Source organism: Natrix helvetica (genome assembly GCF_964273705.1).
Source record: "Natrix helvetica genome assembly, chromosome: 2".
Classification (NCBI taxonomy): Eukaryota; Metazoa; Chordata; class Lepidosauria; order Squamata; family Natricidae; genus Natrix; species Natrix helvetica.
The window spans coordinates 219,441,060-219,456,164 of record NC_138552.1 but is presented as its reverse complement, the minus strand read 5'-3'; the positions used below and the strand labels follow the sequence as shown (position 1 = coordinate 219,456,164).

Genomic DNA, 15,105 nt, shown 5'->3' with positions numbered 1-15,105 from the left:
GCTGGATTTTGTCTTTGGGGTTTCTTAAGATGTTGGCTATTTTTTGATCAGTGGTGAAGGCTGTCCTGATATTGTGCTTGTGGAGAATTTTGCTGATTTTATCTGTGGTGCCTTTGATGTAAGGGAGGAGGGCGATGCCATGGTCCTGTTCTGTATCTTGGTTTTTTGGGGGAGTCTCCTTTTGGATTAGGTTGGTGATTGTTTTTCTTTGGAATCCATTGGAGATTAATACATTTGTGAGTTTGTGTAATTCAGTTTTCAGGTGGTCTTTGTCGGCTAGGCGTTTGGTTCTGGAGATGAGGGTCTTGGCTACAGAGTTGATCTGTGCAGGGTGGTGATGGGATTGTGCATTTAAGTAGCGGTTGGTGTGTGTTTTTTTCTGGTAGATGGTGTGTCCTATGGAGCCATTGGGTTTTTTGTAGATTAGGACATCCAGAAAGGGAAGTTGGTTGTTTGCTTCTATTTCCATGGTGAATTGTATTTTGGGGTGTAGGTTGTTGAGATGTGTGAGGAAGTTGTCCAGTTTTTCTTTTCCATGTGGCCAAATCACGAAAGTGTCATCAACATATCTAAGCCAGAGTTTGGGTTTGTGTTCAGATTTGTCTAAGGCGTTGGTTTCAAAATGTTCCATGTATAAGTTTGCAATGACAGGTGAGAGGGGTGATCCCATGGGTGCTCCTTCTATCTGTTTGTATCTTTGTCCATTATGGATGAAGTATGTGTTGGTTAGGCAGTGGTTGGTCAGGTCCATGGCATAGCCCTCCTCCACAGAAACACCCCCACAGCATGAACAAACGTGATGATACCTCCCGCCTACCAAACATCTGGAAACCAGCCCTAGCCAACAAACGAACACCACCCACCACCCAAGCCGTTACAATACAAAACAACAATGCACACGCAGCCTGCACCAATCAGCACCAATCTACCAATCATGATACAACCACACAACCAATCATTCCACTTACTGAAACAAAGCCAGCACCCCATCCCCTCCCACCAAGACTTACAGAAAGACGGCAGCTCCGTTCCCATTTTAAGCCCACATTTTGAGCCCACGCTTGAAGATGGCAGGTGCGATCCTGGTGTTGCAACCTTATACGGGAAAAGACCCGAATACAACAAAACCAGCATACCTACACCCGTGAAAATCTATGAAAACAAATATATATATGTGTGTGTGTGTGTGTGTGTGTGTGTGTGTGTGTATACACATATATACACATACATACACACACACACACACATATATAAAATAACCCAATAATAGCACTAGATAGATACATGTAAGCATCGTGTTTCCAGTTTCCTAGTTTATTTTCAGAGACAAATAAAACTCTCTAATATGTTTTATTCCTGGGATCCCTAAATATCAGTGAAAAGTATTTTTCAAACGGTGTAAAAGCTAATTAATAACTAGTAATCAAAATGCTTTACCTATGCCCTTGACAAATTTCTCATGGGAAAGCCTTCCTTCTACAATGTAGTGCTAAAAGTGAAAAAGTATCTGATCAAAGATAGACTGAACCACAGCATATTGTTCCAAAATGTTCAGTATTAACATCAATTAAAATAAGGTATCAATTTAAAGACCGGATTCTCAGTATTATGATGAAGCTAATCATTATGTTGGTGAATGTGTAGCTGTGCTTGTGTATTGTGCATTTATTTTCCTGAACAAATTAATTCTGATTCAGAAATCAACCTCAGAAAACACATGTAAAACAAGAACACCTACAGCCTATTCCAAGTTAATTAAGTTGTAGATATTAATGAAAATAACGTTAAACTATAAGCAGCAGAAGACGGGATGTGAAGACAAACATCTCATTTTAGGCAGTTCTCCACAGCTGTCACAACTTCTTGCAAAATGTTATCTCGATTCTCCCTCGTAATCTAAAACAGAATTCACATAAAATATGGATTAATATTAGTTTTCATTTATTTAAAGTAACCAAAATGCATGTCTTAGAAAGTGGAAATATTTATGAAGACTTTTTATATGTCCCTAATTAGAACAAGAACAAACTAAGAATTGTCCAATTATCAGCTAGTTGTTATTGCTTTTAATTATAATACAGGGATATCAAACTCAAGGTGTTTAAATCTGGCCTGCAGATCCAGCCTGAAAATAGCAAAGGATCAGCCCGCGATGTCTCTGGCAGCCAAAACCGGGTGGGGCGACGGGGGGAACGACATACATGCCTCCCATTCCCCGTTTCGGCCAGCAGAGTGCTGCAGGAGGCCATCCAGGGAGAAAACGGGGAACGCAGGGGCTATGCCCGCCCCCACCCCATGCCCTGTAGGAGGCAGACGTCCTGTCTCCCCCCCCCAAAAAAACTTCCTGGCTGGCCCACGGAGAACTACAATGCTGATCTGGCCCCCAAAGAAATCCAGTTTGACACCCCTGCTATAAGAGACAAGAATTCCTTTATTATCATATTAGGAGGGAATAGTCCTTTGGATTCTGACTTTTTCCCTAAAGTTATTCGCTTTCTACTGATAAAGAACCTGTGCAGATTAAATAGGTTGTGATTAGTACTGCAGATGTAAAAAATATACAAACATGCAGGGGAATAGATTGCATATCACCAAACTAGTAAAAAGTATACAAGATTTATACGCAGGATGTCATGCTTTTAGTATAAAACTAGGACTCTGAAAAGAACTTGTCCCCAAAAAAATATTTCCTAAGGGTGAAACAATTTATAGCCTATATATTTACACTGAAAGTAATAAGTACCAGGATTCCAAGAATGCTGGAGCTAAATTACCAGGAGTTAAATTAGACAAATGTGGGAGGAAACATCAGGAAGGGAAACAGAATCAACCCATGGATTCACTGAGGGCATTGTTTTTGTGGGGTATCTAAAAAAGAGAAGGAATAGGTGGGGGGGAGAAACAGGACTATGAATCTATAGTCCTTGAAGCTTGTATCAAAAATAAATTGACCTAAATGAATGAACAACATCTTGGGCATTTTCCTGCATTGATTTTATGTCTGGTACTTCTGGTTTGATGAGATTTCATTTAAAAGAATGCGACATTTTGTTCTAGGAGCTAGAAACAAAGAAAAATGAGACTGACTTAAGTTGACCAAGAGTGAAAATGGCTCACAACATGAAACACAGCACCAATACACTATATTGCCAAAAGTATTCGCTCACAACTGAGTCTGATTATTTGGATGAGTGAGAGAATACTTTTGGCAATATAGTATATATATAATAATATATAATAACAAGTTATAAAATAGAACATGCCATCAAAACCTAAAAACTTCAACTCCTCTGGTGCTGGCTCCCAATAGCATTTCCCCCCCCCCCATCCCCTGGAAATTTTTTTTAAAAAGAGGGAAAAAAGTATATTCTTTATTAGGACTATTTCAAAAAATGATCTGTAGTAAGCACCTTGAAAAGCAAAGTCCAAGCACCCTTCTGCATGACCCTGAATAGAGGTATCACTATGAAAATAAAGTTAAATACTCAACTGAAGACTTGAGCCTGGGGAATAAAAGGTGTCCTTACTTTAAAGAACATCAGGGAGGCACTATGATCCTGTTCAGCCTAAGCCTTGTCTTTTGAACCATTTTCAAAACACAGGCAGGCCTATTCATTACCCTTTTATCTTTTCCTCCAATAGAGGAGGTTTCAATAACCAGCACTCCAGTGGTGCAGGCGGCAAAGAGATTCTCCAGGGCACACATGGAGTCATTTGCAAGCTTTGTCAATAATTCATTACCTACGGAACTTACCGGTAGTTAAAAGTTCACAAGAATAAGCAACGTTACTAAATATTAAATTCACTACCTTTACCTCAGATTCCATTCAGATAAATGTAGGGCAAGAGAACTTGATTTCTGTCAAAGTTGCTGGAATGGCCACTGAAGTTGTGTTTTGCATTTTCCAGATACTTGGAATCTAACCATAGGGAAGCTGAATTTCCAGGGTTTAGTATTAATATTGCAAACAAGAAGTATAATGCAAGGACATATTCATAAATGAAACTCATTAATATTAGGCTGTATCACTACTACTGGCAAGAATATTAGTGATAATGGAATGCTTATTTTCTTTTGACCCCTGAAATAAGCGCTTGGCCTTAATTTTGGATATATCTTAACCTTGGCCTGCAGATCAGCTGATCCAGAGAGGGCCGGAAGTTCTGTTTCTGGCACACTCTTGCCAGCCCTAGTGTCACTGGGCCTGCTGCTCTTTTTGCATCTCCCACTAAGAGAAGTGGGCATGGTACCTAGGGTTTGTGGGAGCAGCCTCCGCAAGGCCACTCCGCGTGAATGGCAGGTGCATGTGAGGCATGTGGGGCATGTTCCCCCCTCCCTCCCCAAGAAATGGTGGGGACTGGCTGCATATGCATTTAAATATTTTAGGGGAGGGCTTATTTTCGGGGGAGGGCTTATTTTAGCGTATACGCTCAAAAGCCCGATTGGGGAGGTCTTGTATTTTTTGCTAAAACATCTCCATATTCTCTGTAATGCATTTGTTTTCCCTCTCCTGAGCTTGTCACAACACACATTAGGAAAGTCCCTTGACTACTGCTGTTTATCTAGGAAATTTCTGAAGTCACATTTTACAGTACCACGTTTAGAAGCATTTCAGAGAAAGTTGTGTTTAGACTTTTGAAAATGGATTGGTATATAAGCTCAATGAATGAATCTATTTGCAGCCATTTAAAATGAATACTTTTGACTTCTTTATACGTTCTATGTAAAGGGGAGACGAATGGGATGCACTTTAAAGTTCGTATCTAAGGACGCGTGCAGCTGAAGCCAAGGCATGAGAGCTGAAAGAAATCTATCACAGAATCAACTTTATTTCCAGTAGAAGCGAGCACCTGTTTTTTCAAAGGGAATTGTTCCAAACAAATGTTAAATAAGATGTCAGACCATTGCATGCCAATAAAAACAGACTTTCTCAGTGTATCTGTCTGTGACTTACACTGAAGACTTTCACCTCTTTTCTATTTCTGATCTCTTCCACAAGTCTCAAAGGCTTTCCTTTAGGCACTGGGATTGTTCCAAGTATCACAGTCCCGGATCCATTCAAAATTTGTTGGACAGCATGAATAAATGTCTGGCTGAAGAGCTCCATTTTACCAATCTCATCAATTATGCATACCTTTTTCACTGAACTGCTGTCAAAATCAGTCTATGAGAAAAATATGCATGGTATAAAAACACTTAGTGGCAAAATGCAAAGTATTTTTACATGACTTAAATCACAATTTATATGAGGGATACATTATCTGATGCTTCTTATTCTTAGGACTCCAGCTCAGAGGCAGTAGGGCAAAACAAAGTTTTCAGTGAGAGCTGCAGGACAAAATATCAGGTTATCTACTCTGACCTCCAGAGAAAAAAATAATTCAAGATAACTGTTTCTTACAAAAATATTTTACACAATAGTCATACATTTTGAAAGACCATCAGTCCAATAAAAGGGCAGTATAATGACCAAGTTCCATATTCAAAATTGGCTTTGTGTCTAAGGGGGTGAATGACGGACTTGTATTTTACAGTACCACATTCCCTGCAGTTCTACTTATTATGCACATTAGTAAGGAATGTTTGGAGTGTCTGTTCTTCAACATCTGGGGATCATAGGTTCCCCACTCCTATCTCTGTAACTGTCTATTTTTAAAACAAAAGAAACATGAAAACAGAGAATCATAGTATTGGAAGGGACCTCAAAGGTCTTCTAGTTCAATCCCCTGCTCAAGGAGACCTTATAACATTTCAGTCTAATGGTTGTCCAGTCTATTTTTGAAAACCTCCAATGATGGAGTGCTCACAATTTCAGAGACAAGCTATTCCATTAATTGTTCTGTCAGAAAAAATTCTCCTCATTTCCAAGTTGGATCTCTCTTTAACAAGTTACATCCATTACTTCTTGTCCTGCCGCATTGTGCTTTGGAGAATATGTTGTTCCACTCTTCTCTATAACAGTCCCTCAAGTACTGGAAGACAGTTATCATGTCCCCCTCGATCCTTTCAGGCAAAAGCTAATGGAAAATCAATTGGTTTTATATCTTGCTGAATTCCCCCTCCCCCTCTATATGGAAAGCTAAAATTAATGAAGGAATACAAGAACTGTTGCCACCATTGATAAAAGATAAGAAAAGAGAATGTAAACAACAACATAGGCCTGAAAGGGGAGAAAGCATGAGAAAAAGGCACAAAATAATCTGGCTTTAATTCTGGTATAAGCAGAGGAAATGTTACCAATCTGTTATTTTTCCCTAAAACAATAGAGTTCCAGTAGTTCCTATGGTCTTTTTCTTGAACTGACCTGCTTTGAAGGTCTGGCATTTTAAGAAAAATCTACCTCATTCTGAGTGACTTCATGAACATAACCGTGTGTTTTTCTTTGCAACAAGACAGAATAAGCTTGTCACTGCCGCTTTCTGGGACTTTTTTCAACTTCTCCATTTAGGTCATTTCTGTAGAACTTAAGAGTTTCCTACCCACCCAAATATGAACCAAAACCACTGCTGTTTTGCTTTTCAAAAACAGCCAAAATTATCAAAGTGTTGCTACCAAGCTGGATTCAAATACTTAGTTATTATCAAGAGATATTTCTATATATTTGAGATTCAAATAATTTGGAAGTAGTCTAAGCTATCTTTAAAGTATTTATCTGTGACAAGACAGTAAACTGTATAGCTGAATTACTATTTGCATCAATATGTGTAAATCTACATTGGAAACAACAGCTGCTAAAGGCCAGCCAAGGGCCATATTGGCATTTATTTTCTGTAATGTATCTTACTTACGAGACCACCTTGCTATGTCTCTTGCATTACCATGAGAGAAATAAATATGTTCATTTATAAGTCTTTAAATTCATGATTGCAAAGTTCAGTTAATAAACAGCTACAAATGTGTGAAATGAAAACCTCCAAGAATAAGCGTGATCACACTATTTTGAGGCCCACCACTTTTTACATGCAAATTTAAAGCCCCATAAAATATAGCCTATGTATTTTCATGAAAATGCATGCATTATTCAAGAAAACATACAGTTCTACTATGTAACTTACGTTTCTCAACAAAGGAAGAGCCAACTGTTCAAATGAAGCTAGATCTACAACATATTGGCCAACACGATATTCATGCCTTGCTGCTGAATGACCAGAGCTACATAAAGAAAATACATACAGCCAAATATTTATCTGACCAAGAATAGAGAATCAAAACAATGAGCAAATCAAAAACCTTGTATGTTTCAAAACACAGTAATGATCTTCAGGGGAAAAATAGACAATAAAACAATGTGGGGTATATTTACATGTATGGTTTTAATTATGTTAGTATTAGAGCCTCCAATCTGGTTGCCATGCCTTGTCTCCTTCTAATGCTTCCTCACCTTTCTTAAGTGAAATGGCTGCTAACATCCCAATCTATGTAATCAAATATAAAAACAGAGCCACAAAATGCAGTTGGAAGGAGCAAATAGTATTCAGAGACATAATGGCCTTGAGGTGATAGTCCAGAGTGAGGACTGCCTACTGTCCTTACAAATGTTCTAAAAATATAACATATTTTTAAATTGAGACTATTTTGCTGATTTCTTCAGCCATTATCACTGAACATTATTATGGGGTGGTGCTAAGTATGTCCCTCCTACATATTATTATTATTTATTATTATTATTTATTAGTGTTTATATACCGCCCCCTCTCCCGAAAGGGACTCGGGGCGGTGTACAGTCCGTATCAAAATACAACAAATTAAAACATAGTAATAACTACATAAATACATGTATAAGAGGAGGATAAAATATGCCAAACTGTACGGCTAAATAAATAAATCGATACAAAATTTAAAATCCCAATGTCATATCAGGTTAAATTTAAAACACTATCCCTCTAAAAACCAGTAAGAATGTGTATGCCAGGAGGTAGACGTTATAAATTATGCCAGACCAGCCAGTCGGAACAGGTGTGTCTTCAGTTTCTGTCGGAAGGAGCGGAGGTCAGTAGTGGTTCTAATGTCGGGGGGGGGAGGTCATTCCAGAGGGTTGGGCCCATCACAGAGAAGGACCTACTCCTCGGTGTCGCCTGTTGGCATTGCCTCGTGGACGGCACCAGGAGAAGGCCCTCCCTGTGAGAGCGAATTGGCCGCAGGGATGTATGTGGGAGGATGCGATCCCGCAGGTAACTAGGCCCTATGCCATGGAGCGCTTTAAAGATGGTGATCAGAACCTTGAAACGCACCCGAAAGACTACAGGCAGCCAGTGCAGCTCGCGCAGAAGAGGTGTTACGTGGGAGTACCTAGTACTCCCCATGACTACCCGCGCGGCTGCGTTCTGGACTAGCTGCAGTCTTGGGGCGCGTCCCAAGGGAAGCCCCATGTAGAGAGCGTTACAGTAGTCCAGGCGAGACGTCACCAGTGCATGAGTGACTGTGTGTAGGGCATCCCAGTCCAGAAGGGGGCGCAATTGGCGCACCAGGCGAACCTGGTGGAACGCCCCCCTTGCCACGGCTGCCACATGATCATCCATTGACAGCCGGGCATCTAGGAGGACGCCCAAATTGCGCGCCCGTTCCACAGGGGGCAATTGTTCGCCCCCTATGGCCAGTGATGGAATCAACTGGCTGAACCGAGGTGCCGGTAGCCACAGCCACTCAGTCTTGGAGGGGTTGAGTTTGAGTCTGTTGTCCCCCATCCAGACCCCGACGGCTTCCAAACACCGGGACATCACTTCGACAGCCTCGTTGGGGTGGCTTGGGGTTGAGATGTACAGCTGAGTATCATCAGCGTACAGATGGTACTCAACCCCAAAACCACGGATGATCTCACCCAGCGGCTTCACATATGCGTTGAACAAAAGGGGCGAGAGGACCGACCCCTGCGGCACCCCACAAGAGAGTGGCCTCGGGGTCGACCTCTGCCCCCCAGTCAACACACATTGCATCCGGCCGGAGAGGTAGGAGCCGAACCACCGTAAAACGGTGCCTCCGACTCCCATCCCCTCCAGCCGGCGCAGTAGGATACCATGGTCGATGGTATCAAAAGCCGCTGAGAGGTCTAATAGGACCAGGATAGAGGAGCAACCTCTATCTCTGGCCCTCCAGAGATCATGCACCAACGCGACCAAGGCTGTCTCGGTGCTGTGCCCGGGTCGGAAGCCGGACTGGCGTGGGTCTAGATATACGGATTCGTCGAGGCGACGTGGAAATTGCTGCGCCACCACATTCTCAACAACCTTCGCTAAAAAGGGGAGGTTGGAGACTGGACGGTAATTAGCTAGCTCCGTTGGGTCAAGTGAAGGCCTCTTTCAAGGCAGTCGGTAAGGAACCCTCACTCAATGAGGCGTTCACCAGGCCCAGAAGCCAGCCTCGCGTCACCTCCCAGGATGCCAGTACCAACCAGGAGGGGCACGGGTCCATTGAACATGTGGTGGGTCGCAGCCGTCCACACAACCCGTCTAAATCCTCGGGGGCAACAGAGTCAAACTCCTCCCAGAGTGGACTCACAAGACTCACTGATGACGGCTCGTCCGGTCCACTGGTGGGGGCCCATCCGCTCCGGATCTGAGCGACTTTGTCCTGCAGATATTCCCCAAACTCCTCTGCTCTTCCCTGCAAGGGTGCCCCCCGCGTCTCCTGCGACAGGAGAGAGCGGGTCACCCTAAACAGGGCGGCAGGGCGGTTATCCGCAGACGCAATGAGAGCGGCACAATGTCTACGTTTGGCCGTTCTCAATGCCACTAGGTAGGTCCGTAAATAGGCTCTTACCTGTGTTCGGTCAGATTCGGAGCGTGAGGACCTCCACCTGCTCTCTAGACGTCTCCTATGGCGCTTCATCACCCTAAGCTCCTCGGTGTACCAGGGAGCCTGGGTGGGTCGCTGCCGTAGGAGAGGTCGCAGAGGCGCAACCCGGTCCAAGGCCCCCGCCGTCGCCCTATTCCAGGCGTCGACTAGGTCCTCCGACCGAGCGCGGGTCAGGGCTACAGGTAAAGGCCCAAGCTCCGTCTGGAACCTATCCGGTTCCATCAAGTGCTTGGGGCGGTACTAGCTTGAACAAACTGGCTCCGCCTCCTCGCGGTGGAGGGTAGCGCCAGGGAAGTCCAGCCGGAGATATGAGTGATCTGACCATGACAGGGGCATAATCTCTAAATCCCCTATTCCCAGATCACTCGTCCACTGCTCAGATACAAAGACAAGGTCCAGTGTGTGGCCGCCTTCGTGTGTGGGGCCCTGAATTAGTTGGGTCAGGCCCATGGCTGTCATGGAAGCCATGAACTCCCGAGCCACCTCGGACGCTGCTCCCGTCGACGGCAGGTTGAAATCCCCCATAACCAGAAGTTTGGGTATCTCAACCGCCGTCTCCGAGACCAGCTCGAGGAGCTCGGGCAGGGCCGCTGACGTATAGCGAGGAGCCAAGTATACAATCAGCAGACCCCACTGCCTCCCTGGGCCCCATTTCATACCCAGCGACTCACACCCGGGTATCTGAGGAACAGTGAACTCCCTCAGCTCTAGACAATCCCATATAACTACCGCCACCCCACCACCCTTACCCAGGGCCCGAGGCTGATGGAATGCACGGAAACCCGGTGGGCACATTTCCACGAGGGGTAAACCACCCTCGTGACCCAACCAGGTCTCCGCTATCCCTGCAAGGTCCAGCTCCCCCTCCGAGATCAACTCGTTAATGAGGGGGGCCTTGTTGGTCACGGACCTTGCATTGCAGAGCATCAGCCTCAGGCCCTGGCTCTGTAGTTCCTGACCACCTAGGCTGCGGGGGTTGGTACAAACGACCAGGCGTAGCCAGCAGCCACGGTCTCCCAACCGACCTTGCGATCTTTTCTTGTCCTCGCATCCCCCCCTCCCCGCGACCGTTGTAATAAAACAACCCTCTGCTGGAATAACTTGTTCCCTCTCCCCCCTCACCCCGCTCACTTCACAAAAGTTTACACAGTATTCAGTTATGGGCTAATTTCTTACCCATAAGTTAAGACCAACTTAAGTATTACCCTAATAGTCACCAAATGATAATTTTACAATCTTATCTGCCATTTCAGAGATTTCTGCTCTTCATATTTGTGAACCACAATGACCTTACATAACCATTCCACTGAGGATTTTAAAAAAAAATAGTGCCAGAAAATATATTTTAGAAGTTCATTACCCAACTCTAGATAAAATTCCTCTTTTTCCATTCAGAGTGACAACATCAAACCCTGTCCTCCGGCCACTTTCTCTCACTTCCTCTGTGTAAAATCCATCAATGGGGAAACCAGATGATTTCAAAATTTCAGCAGCTTTCCGAATCAATGTTGTTTTTCCAATTCCTACAGCAAAAAGCATCTTATTAAGCCTCACTTTCAATAGTATGTATATAAAACAAAGCAAATATTATTTTTGGACTATTTGACTCCTTGTTTTTACCTGACCAATTCAGCGTGGTCATTCATACTGTAAATCTTTTGCTCTCCTAATGCCACAAAATATGAACCCCATTCACATGACATAGTTAAATGTGTTGGGGGCAAAATGTCATGTGAACAGTAAAACTGATTAATTCTAAGAGGGTTGATTATAGCCCTTAAGATCTTTGAACTATTGTCCAAACAGCTTATTGGGGTACAAACACTACAAAAATTGGATGTCTACAAACATCCCTTATCTGGAGTTAGTTTGGTTTGGTTTTTACTTCCCCACCCAGGTTTACTAACTGTGAATGTGTGTGTGAAAAAGAGCAGGGACATATGGAGATATCACTTCAATTTCTCTGGCAAAAAAACAAGGAACTGGGAAAGGAAGTGAAAGCCACCAACTTGAAAGAGACAATATTGCTCAGTTGTTTCAATTTATGTGCTTTCAGTCCATGGAAGCCAGTCATTTATTAGAGAAAGGGATCAGATATATATACAAAGGCTGTCATAGAGTAGAAGATCCAACTAGCTTTCTCCTCTCAAAATATTCTATAATTCTCAAGTCTCTCTCCACTAATTTTTCACAGCTGGTACTAATTAGGACTACCAGATCTGCTCTGCAAAACTCCAGAAGACCAGTTGATTGCAGTGAAGAACTGTTTTCTGTATCTTTTTGTTGACATCTTGCAGGTCAGATCTGAAACCCTAATACTTATTGCCTGATTGGTCCACAAAAATATTGTCATGGGCCTTGTTCTTCATTACCTCTAAATCGCTCTTCAAAATACTCCTTTTTAAGGGAAATTTAAGAGCCTTCTAGTCCCTTTATCTTAATCCCTTACTCTATTCAGAAAGCCAGGCTTCAGTTGATTCTTTATCAGCCAGAGTGTACCAGACAATACCAGGCAGCAGGCTTAAAAAGAACCTCAGCCTCCAGATAGTTACTTGTCCATGTAGGAATGTGAAATGGGAGTGAACTCTCCCCACTCATCAACTCAAGAGAAAAGCACTTTTCCTCTGCAACTGTATTGAATGAGAACAGCAGTTGTGTTTGCTGCCAGCAAATGCCATTCTCACTCCTTCTTTGTAGAAATACATTCATTGTATTAATCATATCATTTCCCTGCTTATTCAGAGATATGTCCTGATTTAGTCCTTTCCTGTTTGAGTTTTATCCTATCTTTTTTTCCAGGACCTCAAAGCAAGGATATACATAAAGGGACCCTCCTTCTACTCCTTTGGTACATAACTTGCCAAGTGGGTGGTGGGGAAGAACAGTTAGCCCATCTTCCCTAGTGAAGCTGGATTTGAATACAGGCCTCCTCAACCCTAGTCCAACACTTTAACTCCTATGTCAAAATATGCCTGTTCCAGATTACAAGATACTCAAAGTAAGGACTTGTACATGAATAAACACACAAGATAGTGGCAGATCCTATATTACTGGAGGGGAGGGAGCATTCCTCCTTTGCATCAATGAAGGGTGTGTAGTTAATACTGGGAACTGGAGACTCATTTTCACACTTTGAGCAATGAACTGAGTTACAGAATACTGAAGAGAAATCCACTGCCATTTTGGCCAGGCATTCCCATGGATCAATTTCTGAAGGCCAGCAACAGAAATACAATATCTTCCAGAGATTTTTGCAGCTGCTATCTCTGTCAAGACCTTCTCCAGAGGGAATTAAGAAGGGATTTCATCTTAACTCCCACTTCCTGCAGAACACTACCCAATAAAAACCTATTCTTATTAATATAATTTCCACTCCATACGAAGTCAAGCTGCCGTCATCCTGTATAATCAATCCTATCAATATATACAGAGAAAGAGAGAGACGACTGCTTCTATAGTGTACAGATGTTGCACTGTGGGTGAATATTAACAGATTAACAAAGTTGGAAAGGATCTTATAGGTCATCTAGTCCAACCCACCCCCTCCAGGAGACCCTACACCATTTCTGACAAATGGAAGTCCAACCTCTTCTTGAAAGTCCACTTGAAGACTTTCAGGAATCTATTCCAGGCACAAGTGATCTGCAAGTAACTAATAAGAAATGGCGCTGTGGGTCCGCCATGTAAATCTCATTCACTCCAAAAATAAGCTCCACCGTGTTTCCGGGAAGGGGGGGCATAAATTGGGCGCAACGCCGCAGTCTGATCTACAAAAGGAGTAGGGATTGGTGCGACTCGCAATCGGATCGGGAGCAAAAACTGCCCTATGCAAAAGGACAAACTGATCGTCCGATGCACATTAACTCGGAAGAAAACCTCTCCTTCTCTCCACCCACCCACAGCCGGAAATAAGGCGTTGCGAAAGCGAATCTGCAAGCGTGTCTTGCCGGCTCTTCTCCGGGACCCCCGACTTGCTCTTGCACGAGTCATAGTTGGCCGCATGCCGAAGCAAAGCCTGGCGGCCCCGGAAAGGCCTCTCGTTCTCTCCCAGCTCTTCCCCGCTATGGGCCGTGTACTTGCCCGCTATTTCCTGCCTTGTCGGGGTTGGGGGGGGGAGAGAAAGGAGTTACCTGGGGGTCCCGTGAGAAAAACGTGCGTGGCCATGCTGGCCAGACGGTCCGAGAGAAAGAGAGAGAGATCCCTGCACGGGACGGAGGAGAAGATAGTGGCCCTGGTCCTTTTTTCCCCTTTTTCTTTTCCTTCTGCCGCTTGGGGGCGGAGACGAAAAACAGTGGTGCAGCTGGCTTTTCCCCCCCTAGCCTTTTCTGTTTTTTTCTTTTGCAATCTTTCCCCGTTTCGCGAGAGCAGTTTTTCAGAAGGGGTCTCCAACCTTGGCAACTTTAAGATTTGTGGACTTCAACTCCACAAGCCTTAAAGTTGCCAAGGATGGAGACCCCTTATCTGGACGAGGGAGGGAGTAAATTATGCTGTGACCGACTTAAGCGCAAGGCCTTTTGGGTCGCAATCGCTGCTCCGAATGTAATACTGGTAGTCCTCGACTTGCAACAGTTCATTTAGTGGCCGTTCATAGTTACAACAGCGCTGAAAAAAATGACTATCTTTTACACTTACGACCATTTCAGCATTCCCCAGGGTCAGGTGATCTAAATTCGGACACTTGGCAACTGTATTTATGATGGTTGCAGCATCCTGGGGTCATGTGACCTCCTTTTTGCAGCCTTCTGACAAACAAAAACTTCTGACAAACTTTTCTGGGGAAAGCAGAATCACTTCACAGCCCCATTACTGACTAAACACCTGCAGTGATTCATTTAACAGCTGTGGCAAAAAAAGAGTAAAATAGAGCAAAATTCACTTAATAAATGTCTCACTTAGGAACATTAATGTTGGGCTCAATTGTGGTCATAAGTTGAGAACTACTCATGTGTGGATATGACGGGAAGTGAAGCCTCGCGCCAGTTTCTCCTTGAGGGAAAATCCCCCAGTACTGCCAAGTTGGGTGGGTGTTTCCCCCTCCTTTCTTTTCATAATCAGGAACTTCCCTTGATGTCAGTCATATATGTACCCAGCTGAAGTGTAATGTAGCCCAGCATTTTTGAGGATCTCTTTGGTAGGGCCCTTTTAGGTGTTTTCTTTTTACCCAGGGCACTTGAAATGGCAATAGGTAGCTTTGTTACAATACTTAAAACATATTTATTTTGCCTTTTTTGACGCAATATTTCTGATTGTGGTATGTTGTACCAAGTGCATTTTATCTGCATTGAAGAGCAATTCTGGGCATTAGAAATAAA

At 43.5% G+C, this 15,105-nt stretch overlaps 1 protein-coding gene across 1 annotated transcript; it reads right to left on the bottom strand.

Moving 5' to 3' along the window:
* Positions 1 to 1,298: 1,298 nt before the first annotated feature.
* NTPCR (nucleoside-triphosphatase, cancer-related) lies at positions 1,299 to 14,091 on the bottom strand. The gene is made up of 5 exons (XM_081944438.1): positions 13,924 to 14,091; positions 11,154 to 11,316; positions 7,057 to 7,153; positions 4,956 to 5,165; positions 1,299 to 1,896 (listed from the first exon to the last, which is right to left on the bottom strand). The coding sequence occupies exons 1-5, from the start codon at positions 13,955 to 13,957 to the stop codon at positions 1,828 to 1,830; spliced, it is 573 nt and encodes a 190-aa protein (XP_081800564.1). The 5' UTR covers positions 13,958 to 14,091; the 3' UTR covers positions 1,299 to 1,827.
* Between the last annotated feature and the right edge of the window lie 1,014 nt (positions 14,092 to 15,105).